The sequence below is a fragment of the Pan troglodytes genome, chromosome 21 (genome assembly GCF_028858775.2).
Source record: "Pan troglodytes isolate AG18354 chromosome 21, NHGRI_mPanTro3-v2.0_pri, whole genome shotgun sequence".
Classification (NCBI taxonomy): Eukaryota; Metazoa; Chordata; class Mammalia; order Primates; family Hominidae; genus Pan; species Pan troglodytes.
Genome location: NC_072419.2, coordinates 66,205,937 through 66,218,436, shown reverse-complemented (window position 1 = coordinate 66,218,436; position 12,500 = coordinate 66,205,937). Strand labels below are relative to the sequence as shown.

The 12,500-nt window shown below is 34.2% G+C and overlaps 1 protein-coding gene across 5 annotated transcripts in view; it reads left to right on the top strand.

The window, feature by feature from the left end:
* SYCP2 (synaptonemal complex protein 2) overlaps positions 1-12,500 on the top strand; it is a 91,828-nt gene that overhangs the window by 20,329 nt on the left and 58,999 nt on the right. For all 5 annotated transcript variants that reach the window (XM_063802690.1, XM_063802691.1, XM_063802692.1 and 2 more), the window contains 4 exons: positions 947-992; positions 1,521-1,616; positions 5,944-6,004; positions 11,568-11,716. In XM_063802690.1, coding sequence (XP_063658760.1) covers positions 947-992; positions 1,521-1,616; positions 5,944-6,004; positions 11,568-11,716 — 352 coding nt within the window. The remainder of the gene's footprint in view (positions 1-946; positions 993-1,520; positions 1,617-5,943; positions 6,005-11,567; positions 11,717-12,500) is intronic.

Below are 12,500 nucleotides of genomic sequence, written 5' to 3'. Positions count from 1 at the left end.
TAAGGGTTGTGCAAGGAGTCATATTACCTGATTTGAATCATAAGTTCCTCTCTTCCTGTTCTAATATTGGGCAAATTATTTAACCTTACATGCCTCAGTTTCCTTAGCTGTTATATAATATTAATAACTACCTCATATGTTTGTGATATAGATTAAAATGAGATAATATGCTGAATATGTAAAATAGTATCTAAGAAAGCATTCTGTGAATTTAACCATTTTTAATGTAATTATTCACTTGTATTCTTATTTAAGTTCTATGGAAACATTAATAAGCTAAATTAGGAAACTCTGCTCATATTTGATAGCACACTGTATTAGTCTGTTTTAATACTGCTGATAAAGACATACTGGAGACTGAGACATTTACAAAAGAAAGAGATTTAATTGGACTTAAAGTTCCACATGGCTGGGGAAGCCTCACTATCATGGCAGAAGGCAAGGAGGAGCAAGTCCCATCTTACATGGATAGCAGCAGGCAAAGAGAGAATGAGGAAGATGCAAAAGCGGAAACCCCTGATAAAACCATCAGATCTCGTGAGAGTTACTCACTACCGCAAGAACAGTGTGGGAGAAACTGCCCTCATGATTCTGTTATCTCCTACCAGGTCCCTCACACGACACATGGGAATTATGACAGTACCATTCAAGACGAGATTTGGGTGGGGACACAGAACCAAACCATATCACACACAAAAACATTTGGTGCAATCATTTTAGTCAAAATGGTAGATTGAGTAGTATCGTCAAAGTAATATGATTTTCTCTACATAAATGTCCACTAAACATGTATTTTGAGAAGTATTAAAGAGGGAAATATGATTTTATTTCAATTATTATGACCACTGCCTGATTTCCTTTTGATTCTAGGCATGATTTCTATTACTGGACAAGATTATGCTGTGAAAGCTTATTTATTTTTTTCTTAAACTACTTTTTATTTCAGGGTCTTTACATTTCCTTGTTTATCAGCATTTCTTGATAAATATGAGGTAAAATTTTAATTTAACACATTATTTTAGTTATTGCATGAATTTTGATAGTCAAGTGAATTATGAGTTAAAAATGAATAAGAACACTAAAAATAGTTGTAATTAGATCATGAATGTAGCTGGTCGGTCTAGTATTCTGTATCTGACAGTGAAACCAGGAGAAGTTTTATGGAACAGCATATTCATTGCCAAGAATAACTGAAAAATAAAGGCTGTAGTCCAGTTTTTCTCCTGTTTCCTTAAGACCATTATTGATTTATCATGTATGAATCTATTCAAACTAGTACTTTCAACCTTTATTAGCACTTGGAATATTCTTAATTTCTTGGAGCTAGTTGATTTTTTATAAAACACTAAAGTAGCATTTCATTTGATTTTTAAATTTATCTAAATATTATACTTGTCTGTTCTTTCACTTCTCTCTCCTTCTAGCTTTGTTTTCTTGCTTTAGCCATGAATATAACATCATAATTGTCTATTATTTCTAAAATCATTGTATATTCCAGTTTTGTATGTTTATTTTGTTAGCTGCAAATACCATCAGATGAAAAACTTGAGGAATTTTGGATTGATTTTAATCTTGGGAGTCAGACTCTCTCATTCTACATTGCTGGAGATAATGATGTAAGTTTCATTTGGTTGGTATTATTCTTTATGTATATGCATATATAAGATTTTTACTTTAAGAATGTGGATTTCTTTATATGTTCTAGCCAGTCTTTACCTAGATTTTAACATTAGCTCTAGTAGTTTGATTAGCATAGCAACCTACCAAGCTAATTATAAATGCAAACTACTTCTGATGTTTTATTGTATAAGAAAAAATAATGCTGAGTTTTAATACTAATTTTTTAACATAAGCTTTTCAAAAATAAATGTTAATTTATGACAGTTAAAATTTTATATTCACATAAACAAAGTGAATTGACTTTAGAAAAGAGAAGTTACTCAAATACAGTGGCATTCTATTGAAAATATTATTAACAGACAGTGACAAGTGGTCCTAACTTAATCATTCATAAAACCTTCTCTTTGGAAATAGGACTTGATTGGGAGTTAATTTTAGTTTTTTTCTTCCTATGCTTTATCATAGCTGTGCTCAGATCTTCCAAATAGGTGGCATATTTTCTGCTGACCTGCATGTTTTTTACCTGAGGAAAATCCTTGAGCCATTATTTCATAATAGCTACCACCTCATATTTGATACATTTGCATACATTTAGCTCAAATTATGTAGTCCGTTTGCCAAAATCTGAGTAAGAGTTGATCAGCATTTACTAATCTGGTTGTGGCTGGTGATATTATAATAAGGCTTTAGTCTTTTTAGTCTGTTTCTTATAGAATCCTGCCATTTGTTCCAGGTAAACGTTTTATAGATGAACATTAATCAAATGCCTTTTAGGATTTCCACATGCCTTTATTGCTTTTTATTTTAAAGTACCTTCTTAGAATGCTTAAAATTGAGTTCCAATGACTAGCACTGCTTCTCAGCGGCACTGACAGTTTCCATTAGTATACTTCTCCTGCAGGATTTGTAGGAGTGTTTTAAGCTGATTTTTTTTCGAGGAGCTACTTAGGCAGGTGCAAAAGTAATTGCGGTTCTTGCCATTACTTTCAATGGCAGAAACTGCAATTACTTTTGCACCAGCCTAATAGAATTTCATTATGGGAGAAAAGTATTGTTATTAAATAGCAGTAACTACTATAAAGGAAATAAATAGGGCAGTGTTCCTTTATTCAGTTTGGTCTAATGGATTATTGAGATAAGAAAATAAGCAATTAAACATGGTGAAACCCCGCCTCTACTAAAAATACAAAAATAAGCTGGGCGTGGTGGCAGGCGCCTGTAGTCCCAGCTGCTCGGGAGGCTGAGGCAGGAGAATGGCGTGAACCCAGGAAGCAGAGCTTGCAGTGAGCCGAGATCGGGCCACTGCACTCCAGCCTGGGTGACAGTGCGAGACTCTGTCTCAAAAAAGAAAAAAAAAAAAAGAAAAGAAAAAAAAGAAGCAATTACACTATAGCAGTATACATGATAGGGAAAGTATAAAATGCATTTATAAGTATTTAATGCCTAGTGTGTTCCAGACACTGATCAAGATGCTGGGGGACTCTTCTTTCCAAAACTATATTTAGAATCCTCTCTCTCCTGAATTTCCGTAGCTGTAGTATGTTATCCCGTTATTCTCTCTTGCTCTCCATAAAAGCCATTCTCCACAGTGGCTCCTTGAATCCTTCTTCTGTCTCTCTGACATGGCATACAAGGCTTTTTGTGGCCTGGTCTCTGGCTGTTTCTCTGATATTTCATATATTTTCTATGATGACTGTGTTCCAGTCACATTTATTTTTCTATTTCTCTAACACAGATTATGCCCATCTTAGGTCTTTCTTAGTTCTTCTGCATAGACCTCTTCCTCCAGGTCCTTGCATCTTAGTTCTTCCCATTTAGATTTAAGCACAAATGTTGCCTTCTCATAGAGTATTCTCAGGTTACTCAATATAAAGTAGCCTCACAGCCACATTATTCCACATTGTCTTATTTCCTTTATAGTAGTTATTATTTAAAATCATTTTGTTTATTTGTTGTTTGTTGTCTGCTTTCCCGCATAGAGTATAAGATTAGTTTATAGCTATTCAGTGGCTCATGTTTGTTGGAAGAATGAGTAAACGGAACATTGAAAGAATTGAAAGATGTACAGAGGGCATAGGGGATTGCAAAAATATAGGAAGTGTGGAGCCAAAGGAGGATTTTAAGTAGGAGGTAACATCAGTTCAATGAATATCTATTGAGAACTATGTGTCACGTATGTACTAGGCACTGGAGAACACATTTGTGTAAAAGATCCCCCCCGGTAGGGGAAATGGATAAAAATAGACTGGGGAGAATGGATAAAAAGGAAAAATACTAGAGGCAGTTAGGAGGCTTTTGCAATAATCCAGGTGAGAAATAATTGTGGGATGGTTTTGAGATATAACAATGGGCATGGATGGAAATTGATAGAATCCAGAAAGACTTGAGAGGAGACAGAACTGAGTAAACTTGGTGATTTGTTTGTAATTTTTTAAAAAGAAGGATTACTAAAATTTGGGTAGCTGGATGGAATTTGAGCCGTAAGTAGAGATATAGAAGCTATCTGTATATAAATGACAGAAACATGGGTTTTAATGAGTGCCTATGTGAAAGAACTATGAAAACCAAATTTCTACAGGATAAGTAGAAGAGATTTTAGCTAGAAGGATACTTGAAGAATCGGCCAAAAGGGAACAAATTAAAAGGGTATAGTGTTACGGACGACAAAGGAAAAGAGGTTTTATGAGAGGAAATGATCAACACAGTGAAATATTCCTGAGAGGGGAGGTTAAATAAAAACTGGTAACCCATGAAAGAGCAGTTTCACTTACATGGTGAAGAGTTTAGGCATTCCTAGAAAGTTAAAATATCGGTTACGGAAGTAAAGACATCAAGTTAAGGAAAGAGCGTGACATGTGGATTCAATGTAGGGGTTTTTTGGGGTATATTAAGGATAAGAGCTTTCATAAATTGATGGTGAAGGGCAGATAGGGAGAGGTTGAAGGGAAAAATTGAGGTCAGGAGGAAGGAGTATAATGGAGGGAGAGTGGGACGTGAAAATGGAACAAAATTGCTACAACATACTGATAACTGTTGAATCTGGGTAAGGGCATATTTTGGGTTTATAATACTATGATTTCTGATTAAAAATCTGTTTGAAAATTGCCATTATGTGTGTTTTTTAAAAAGTGAACTAAGTGCCTTGATATATAAGGAAGAATCAGTTTTAAGTTGGTAGATGATAACAATTATTGGGAATAGAGTATGCCAACTGAGATATTCCTCAAAGGAGCAAGTTTTTTACACACAGAAATAGGAGGCTGCTCAAAGCCTTGGGGAAAAATTAGAATACTGTCCCTTTCCTCCTGATCCTGAGGTTTTGAGGTAAGGGATAAAGGTAGTGATGTCATCAGGGTGTGACTGGTTTCAATTAAGGTATAGGAGAGAAGGGAATTAGTGAAAATAATAAGGATTTAGAGGAATTTCTCGGGAATGAGTTGTCCTTAAATAACAAAAGTATTTAGTTTTTTTTCGTTTTGTTTTGTGTTTTGTTCTGTTTTGTTTGAGATAGAGTCTCCCTCTGTTGCCCAGGCTGGAGAGCAGTGGTGCGATCTTGGCTCACTGCAAGCTCCGCCTCCCGGGTTCACGCCATTCTCCTGCCTCAGCCTCCTGAGTAGCTGGAACTACAGGCGCCCGCCACCATGCCTGGCTAATTTTTTTTTGTATTTTTAGTAGAGACAGGGTTTCACCGTGTTAGCCAGGATGGTCTCCATCTCCTGACCTCGTGATCCGCCTGCCTTGGCCTCCCAAAGTCCCGGGATTACAGGCGTGAGCCACCGTGCCTGGCCAGGAATGGTATTTAATTTTTACTATAACTTTGTGAATTCAGTATCATTCAGTTACACACATTTTCAGTGAAAATACTTGGGGCAAACATTTTAGGTTATTATTCATGCGCATTCATATTTAAATCAAAGGACAATCAGTTAATGAGTATTGTGGTTACAGGACCTGGGATAGGTAGTAGGAGTGGGAATTGAGGAATGAGTATGACTTCATAAAATATTTCAAAGAAAACATAAAAAGACTTGGTAACATTTTTAAAAAGGGTATTCTCTAATTAATATTAACAGTCATTCTTTTTTTTGGTTAAGAATAGAAAATTGTCAAAATCATCATTTCGTTTTGATAATGAACAAATACATTAAATGTAACATGTGTAATATGTAGTTAATTGGTGGAGCAAGAAAGGTGTTATATAAACTAGTTACTTAGTGACTAGCAAAAAGAATTGATAGTTCCTGTAACTTGAAATTTGATGTTTAAAGAAACTGTAAATCAGAAATAAATTATTTATGGCCAAAACCTGCTTTTAAATTTAAGGATCATCAATGGGAAGCAGTTACTGTGCCAGAGGAAAAAGTACAAATATACAGCATTGAAGGTATTAAACTTGTTTTTTTCTAATAATTTTCTTAATTCTTACCATATGGAACAAATGTTACATCCTTTCTGGGTTAACAAAACAGACTAATGAAAGCAAAATCAATATTTTCAGATGTTCACATTCAGAAATTCATCAAACACCTTGATCCCATGTTTCCCTACTAATCTCCCAGCTCTACCCCTGTACTTACCTCCTTCCCTGTCTAGTCTAAAACCAGTGATCCAGTTTGTCATTCTTGTCTCTATGTTTAAGGCTCCTGACCTTCCATCCCATTTGCTTGATTAAATCTGAATATCTGGTTTCTCCAGTCCTATAACTGGAACTGCATAACGCTAGTGGACAAAATCAGACTAGTACTATTACAAATTTAGATATTAAGACATATTTTATCATTTCAATAGACATGTAATAATATCTCATGTTTTTTATTTGCATTTTTCTAATGACTAGTGATGCTGAGCACTTTTTCATGTGCTTTCTGGCCATTCATATATTTTCCTTTGTAAAGTATATATTTTAAATATTTTGTTCATTTTTTATTGGACTATCTAGTTCTTAGGTATCCTAGATTCCACTCCTTTGACATATATATGTTCTATGTTTTCTCCAAAATTGTATCTTGCTTATTCATTTTCTTAATGATATCTGGTGAGCAGTTTTAAATTTTGAAATCTACTTGATCTATTTTTATGGTTATTGCTTTCTGTGACCCAAGAAATTTTTGTCGACTCTTAAATCACTAAGATGTTCTATTATTTTTCCACAAAAATTTTATAGTTTTAGCTTTTATGTTTAGGAGTATTATAATCTCAAATTAATATTTGATTAAGGTATGATGCAGAGATTGGAGGTTCATTTTTTCATATAGATATGCAGTTATTACAGGATTATTTGCTGTAAAGGCTTTTCTTTTCCATTGGATTTCTTTGGTTTCTTTGTTGAAAATCATGACTCTGTAATAGTGTGTCTATTTCTTGGTCCTCCAATCTGTTCTATTTATCATAGGTCTTCTTTTCTTTATGTCAGTACCACACTGTTTTGATTATGGTAGATTTGTGGTTAGTCTTGAAGTCAGTCAGTATAAGTCTTCCAACATTGTGGTTTTTTAAAATATTGTTTTGGAAATTATAGGCCTTTTGAGCTTCTATATAAATTTTAGAATTGGTTTATCAATTGCTTGCTGGAATTATGTCTCAGGTTTTAGATCAATATGGGGAGAAATAACATGTTAACAGTCATAACTAGTTCATAAACATGGTGTATCTCTCCATTTGTTTAGGTCTTTGATTTCTCTCAACAGCGTTTCACAGTTTTCATTGTATAAGTCTTTTGATGAATTTGTTCCCAAGTATTCAGTCTATATGTTTATAAATAGAATTGATCTTTAATTTTACCAGTCATGGGATCTGCAAAAGAGGTAGTTTTACTACTTCCTTTCTGATCCTTATGCACTCCCTCCCTCCTTTCCTTTTGTTGCTTTATTGCAATGTATAGAACCTCCAGTGCAATATTGAATAGAAGTGATAAAAGTGGACATCTTTGCCTACTTCCCAATCTTTGCTTAGGAAAGAACATTCAGTATTTTACCATTAAGTATAATGTTAGCCAAAAGTCTTTTGTAGAGATAACCTTCATCAGATTAAGGACGTTGATAACTCTTCATATTTGTCTATGCACATGAAACCATCATGGCAGTTAAGTTAATATAAACATATCACCCCCAAAATTTCTTTGTACTTCTTTTAATCTATCCATCCTTCTACTCTACCCCCAGGCAATTACTGATGTTTTCTTTATCTTTGATACATTTACATTTTCTAGAGTTTATATAAATGGAATCATACAGTACATAGCAATTTTTGTCCAGCTTCTTTCTTTTAGAACACTTTTTTAAAAAAAGAATCAAGCATGTTGCATGTATCAGTAGTTTATTCTGTTTATTGCTGAGTGTTAGTCCATTGTATAGATATACTTCAATTGGTTTCTGTAGTCACCTGTTAATGAGCATTTGTAATGTTCCCAGTTTTTAGCTATTATGAAATGCTGCTGTAAATATTCATGTATAATTAATTACTTCTGAAAATATATTTTTATTTCTCAGGTAAATACTAAGAAGTTCAGTGGTTAGTTCAGACCCATAGGCATATGATTAGCTTTTGAAGAAACTTCTAAAGTGTTGTCCAAAGTGATTTTACCATTTTACATTTTCACTATCAGTTTATAAGACTTCCATTTGTTCTACATCCTTTCTAACACTTCTTATGGTCAGTCCCTCCTACCATCTTGCCTTGTTGCACTGGCTGTATAATTTTCAGTACAATGTTAGTAGAAATTAAAAGAGCAAACATATATGCTTAGTTTATGATGTTGGTGTTGAGGGTGAAGGGGATTATTTTTTCTTCTATAATTATTTCATGGTGACAATTTCTCTTGTTAATTCAGGTAAGCTAGTTATTTATATGGCACTTTCCCATCTCTCTCTTGCTCCCTCTCTTGCCATGTGATATGCCTACTCCCCTTTTGCCTTCTGCAATGATTAAAAGCTTCCTGAGTCCCTCATCAGAGGCAAATACTGGCACCATGCTTCCTGTACAGCCTGCAGAACTATGAGCCAAATAAATCATTTTTTAATAAGTTTCCCACCCTCAGGTGTTCCATTATAGCAGACTAATACAGACTAATACAGTCTTCTAAAAAGATCTGTTGTTTCCTCTCTTGATCAGTCATATGTTGTTGCCTCTATGGATGTCAAGTAATTTTATGATAGATAATGCATATACAGGAACAATAGATGCTCCAGATAATCCTTCCACCAGAAGAGTTTCTTTTTTCTTCTTAGGCAGAGGGGCTGAAGGACTGATCCAGTCATGAATGTTGGTCTGTGTTTAGTTCTGGTTTTAAATTTACTCTTTGTCTTGTTTGCCTCTATTACTCAGGTGTGGCCATCCCAGTCTGTTGATGATGAGCCTATTAGATTTGTGTCTTCTGAACCTGAGAGACTGTGGAAGATACAGTTCTGCCTCTTAGAGGTTTCCAGCTCAGCTCTCCAGCCGTTCACTCTACTCAGTCCAAAATCTGGCAGATATTTTGAACAGGACACTGAGTACATGCCTGAGGATGATACCTGTATCAGGCAGTACATTGATTCCAAGCCCATGAGACTATAAGAGAGTTAACTGCCTTTTATCAGGTTTGGTCCAGCTCCTTGTGCTGCCCCAGAATGAAGGGAAAATTAGTTATGCCTTTAAAGCTTTTAAGTGTCCTATTTGTTACTCCAGGCATTACTGCTCACTAAATACTTGCTTGTCTTCTTTTCTCCAGCAGAGGTTCTCTTCTTAAGCCTACAAACAGAATTAGCAAATTTCCTTAGAGAAAAAAAGGCCAGAGATCTAATTACATGTACAGCTCTCTGACACCTTTAAACATATGATATTTTAATCCTTCTGATTTTTTAAAACAGGATATTAGCCTGCCACAATATCCTACATTTTCCCCAGAAGTGGAAGTCTCCAGCTTCCAACTTTGGACTCTCACTGCTACTTGGCAGTCTTCCATGTCCATAGTTGCCATCCCTCTCCAGTTGTCTAACAGCTACTACTTAAATTTTTAAGTTATCCTTAACCTTGCCTTTTTTGCTTTCACTATGATGTGGTAATTCAGAAGAACATGAATTTTTCAGGTAAGAATACTTACACATTTTGGCCCTTCAGACCCTCCATCTCCAAACATCTTTTTATCTGTATCCTCCTTTATCTCTCCTGTAAACAGAAGATATTTGTCTACTCTTGTTGAAGGGTAATTTCTCTGAGTTCTCCACACACATTCTCCAAGTCTTTGCTCCATCAATTCATATTTTTTGTATCTTCCTCCTCTCTCTCAGTACCTCTTTTCTCTCAGTATAACAATGGGCTCAAATGTCTACATCATAAAACAAAAAGCCTACTTTTATCCTATGTCTTCCTGAAGCTATCTTTTTCTCCCCATTCATAGCCAATTTTGAGAGAATAGTTTTTACTCTTTCCTTCTCTTTCTATTGATTCTTATGTTATAAAATCTTGACATATTGATATCCATAAATACTTGGATTTTATAGCAAGCAACAAAACAAAGTTTTCTTGTATCTCAGTAACACTAACTAATTAAAAAGGAAACCAAGCCATTATATAGTCCAGACAGAGCAAATATCAGGAATTTCAACAAAGCAATCATTAAAATATAACAGATATTCATAAATTTCTATGTAAGTAGCCATAACATAGGTAGACAAATTTTTGTACAAATAGGCACAAAGCATTCAGCAAAATAATAAATTTGAAGTAGTTCTAATATCATGTGCAAGCAAGGAGTTAAAGCAAATATTACATTTAATATAATTTACAGTAAGCTATAGAAAAAAAGTCAAATGCATATCAGAAGAATAAAACAATCAGCAGAAATAGACCTAAGAATTACAAATGTTTTAATTTTCATCAAAACATGAAACATCATTTTTAAAGCCACCTAAATTTTCATCTCTGAAACCTGAAAACTTGTCACTGTTTAACTTTTAAAAACTACTAGCGCTCTTTGAGTTTGAAACTATGGTTACTACTTTCAAGCAATTGCTAATTCTTAGTACCTTCAAAGGTCATTACTGTGAAAGTTTTATGAGCATATATTTGCAAAAGCAAATAAAACATTTTCTGCTTGGGCAGGCCTCATAAGAATCAGGACATTTCATAGCCTGTAGGACATTTGTCCCTTAGGCCACATCATGGCGTGGCCTGCAGAGCTTTTTCAGATGTAGAGATAAATTTCCCTACTTTGTGTGATCCTGCTCCTTCAGAGTGTTTTTCTCTTGCCCAAAAGTACATTGTGGGCAGGGTTGGAGACTTTTCATTCGGCAATAGAATTCCTGCCACAAGTAGGACAGGAGCATGGTGGCCTCTGGTCTATAATACAGGTGCATTTATTAGATGCCAGGTAGTTTTTTGGTAACTTTTGTAGGGAGGGAGAGTGTGACTATTTCTTATAAGCTGGCACTTGCTGTATTCTCTGTTTACTGGATTGGTAAGTTCATTGAGGCCAAGTGCTAGATCCTTCTCACCTCACAATCTCCTGACACTTAATTTTTGTCAAATGTTGTTGTCAGCATGTTATAACAACTGTGGATTTAATAGAAATGTTTATATGTGTATGTCTAGAAATATGGTAATTATATGGAATTAAAGTTATTGTTTTTGTTTGCCTTTTTTTAAATTAAGAAAATAGTATTCTCAGATGTGTTCAAGGAATATTTTATTAAGAATTTGTTAGGGTCCAGAATGTATTTAGGATTCTATCTTATTAGTTATAGCCATATCCTGTATTTTATAGATAAGAACACTGAGACTAGGAAAGCTAAATTGACTTGATTGATTTACATAGGTAAGTAGTGCCAGAATTGATTAATTTAAACACTGTTCAATATTGAGAATTTGAATTTTGATTCAATTAATATGCTACATCCATGTCTTATTTATAGTATACTTGCAGAGTAGTATCATAGAGACATAAACTAATCAGTGTTGTTTCTATACAGTGAGAGAATCAAAGAAGCTACTGACAATAATTCTGAAAAATACAGTAAAAATTAGCAAAAGAGAAGGGAAAGAATTGCTTTTGTATTTTGATGCATCACTAGAAATCACTAATGTAACTCAAAAAATTTTTGGTGCAAATAAACATAGGGTAAGTCTTTAAACTTAATAAATATTTACTATTTTCATAATTCTGGAAACAGTTTGGGGTTATAAGTTTTATTGCATTTTTTCCTTTCTAGAATTCTTAAAATGTAGATTTTAGTTCTTTAAATTTGTACTGTTGAAGAGTCATCAGCTTGTTAGTCATATCTATTGAGATACCCATTACAAAGTATCTCGGATGACAAAATTAGCAGCAGCTGCTCAAAACATTTAATGAATTTCTGCCAGGTGTTTAAAAAGTAAAATGAGAGAAAGCACTGTTTTCAAGATTTTAAACATCGTGAGAATTACACACATGATACATCAGAAGAAGTAAATAATGGCATAGGGAACATGAGTTATAGACATTGAAGAAAGAGAATGCTCATAAAGAGTCAGGTTTGGAGATTAGCATTGTTATGGATATGGGACTTGAAATGGCCTTTGAAGTTGAAGGAAAGGATTTAGATAAAATACTTTCCAGGCATGTGGAAGACATTATGAGCCAAATATTGTTTAACTGAGAATCTAAGGTGACAATTCGTGTGATGTTTTGGGGAGATATTCAATTGACAAATTTTAATAGTACAAAAGATTTATGTTGCATAATATTAGATGTATTTGTGAGGAACCCTTGTTCCTCACAAATGACAAGCTAAGGTGACTGGTTAAAGGGGAGTAATTGAAGTGTTCTGAGAAGGTATTCATATATGCAAAGTAATAATTTGGGATATTTGGCAATTTTGGAAGAAAACAGGAAATAATTACATTAAATGGAAATAAAATGACAT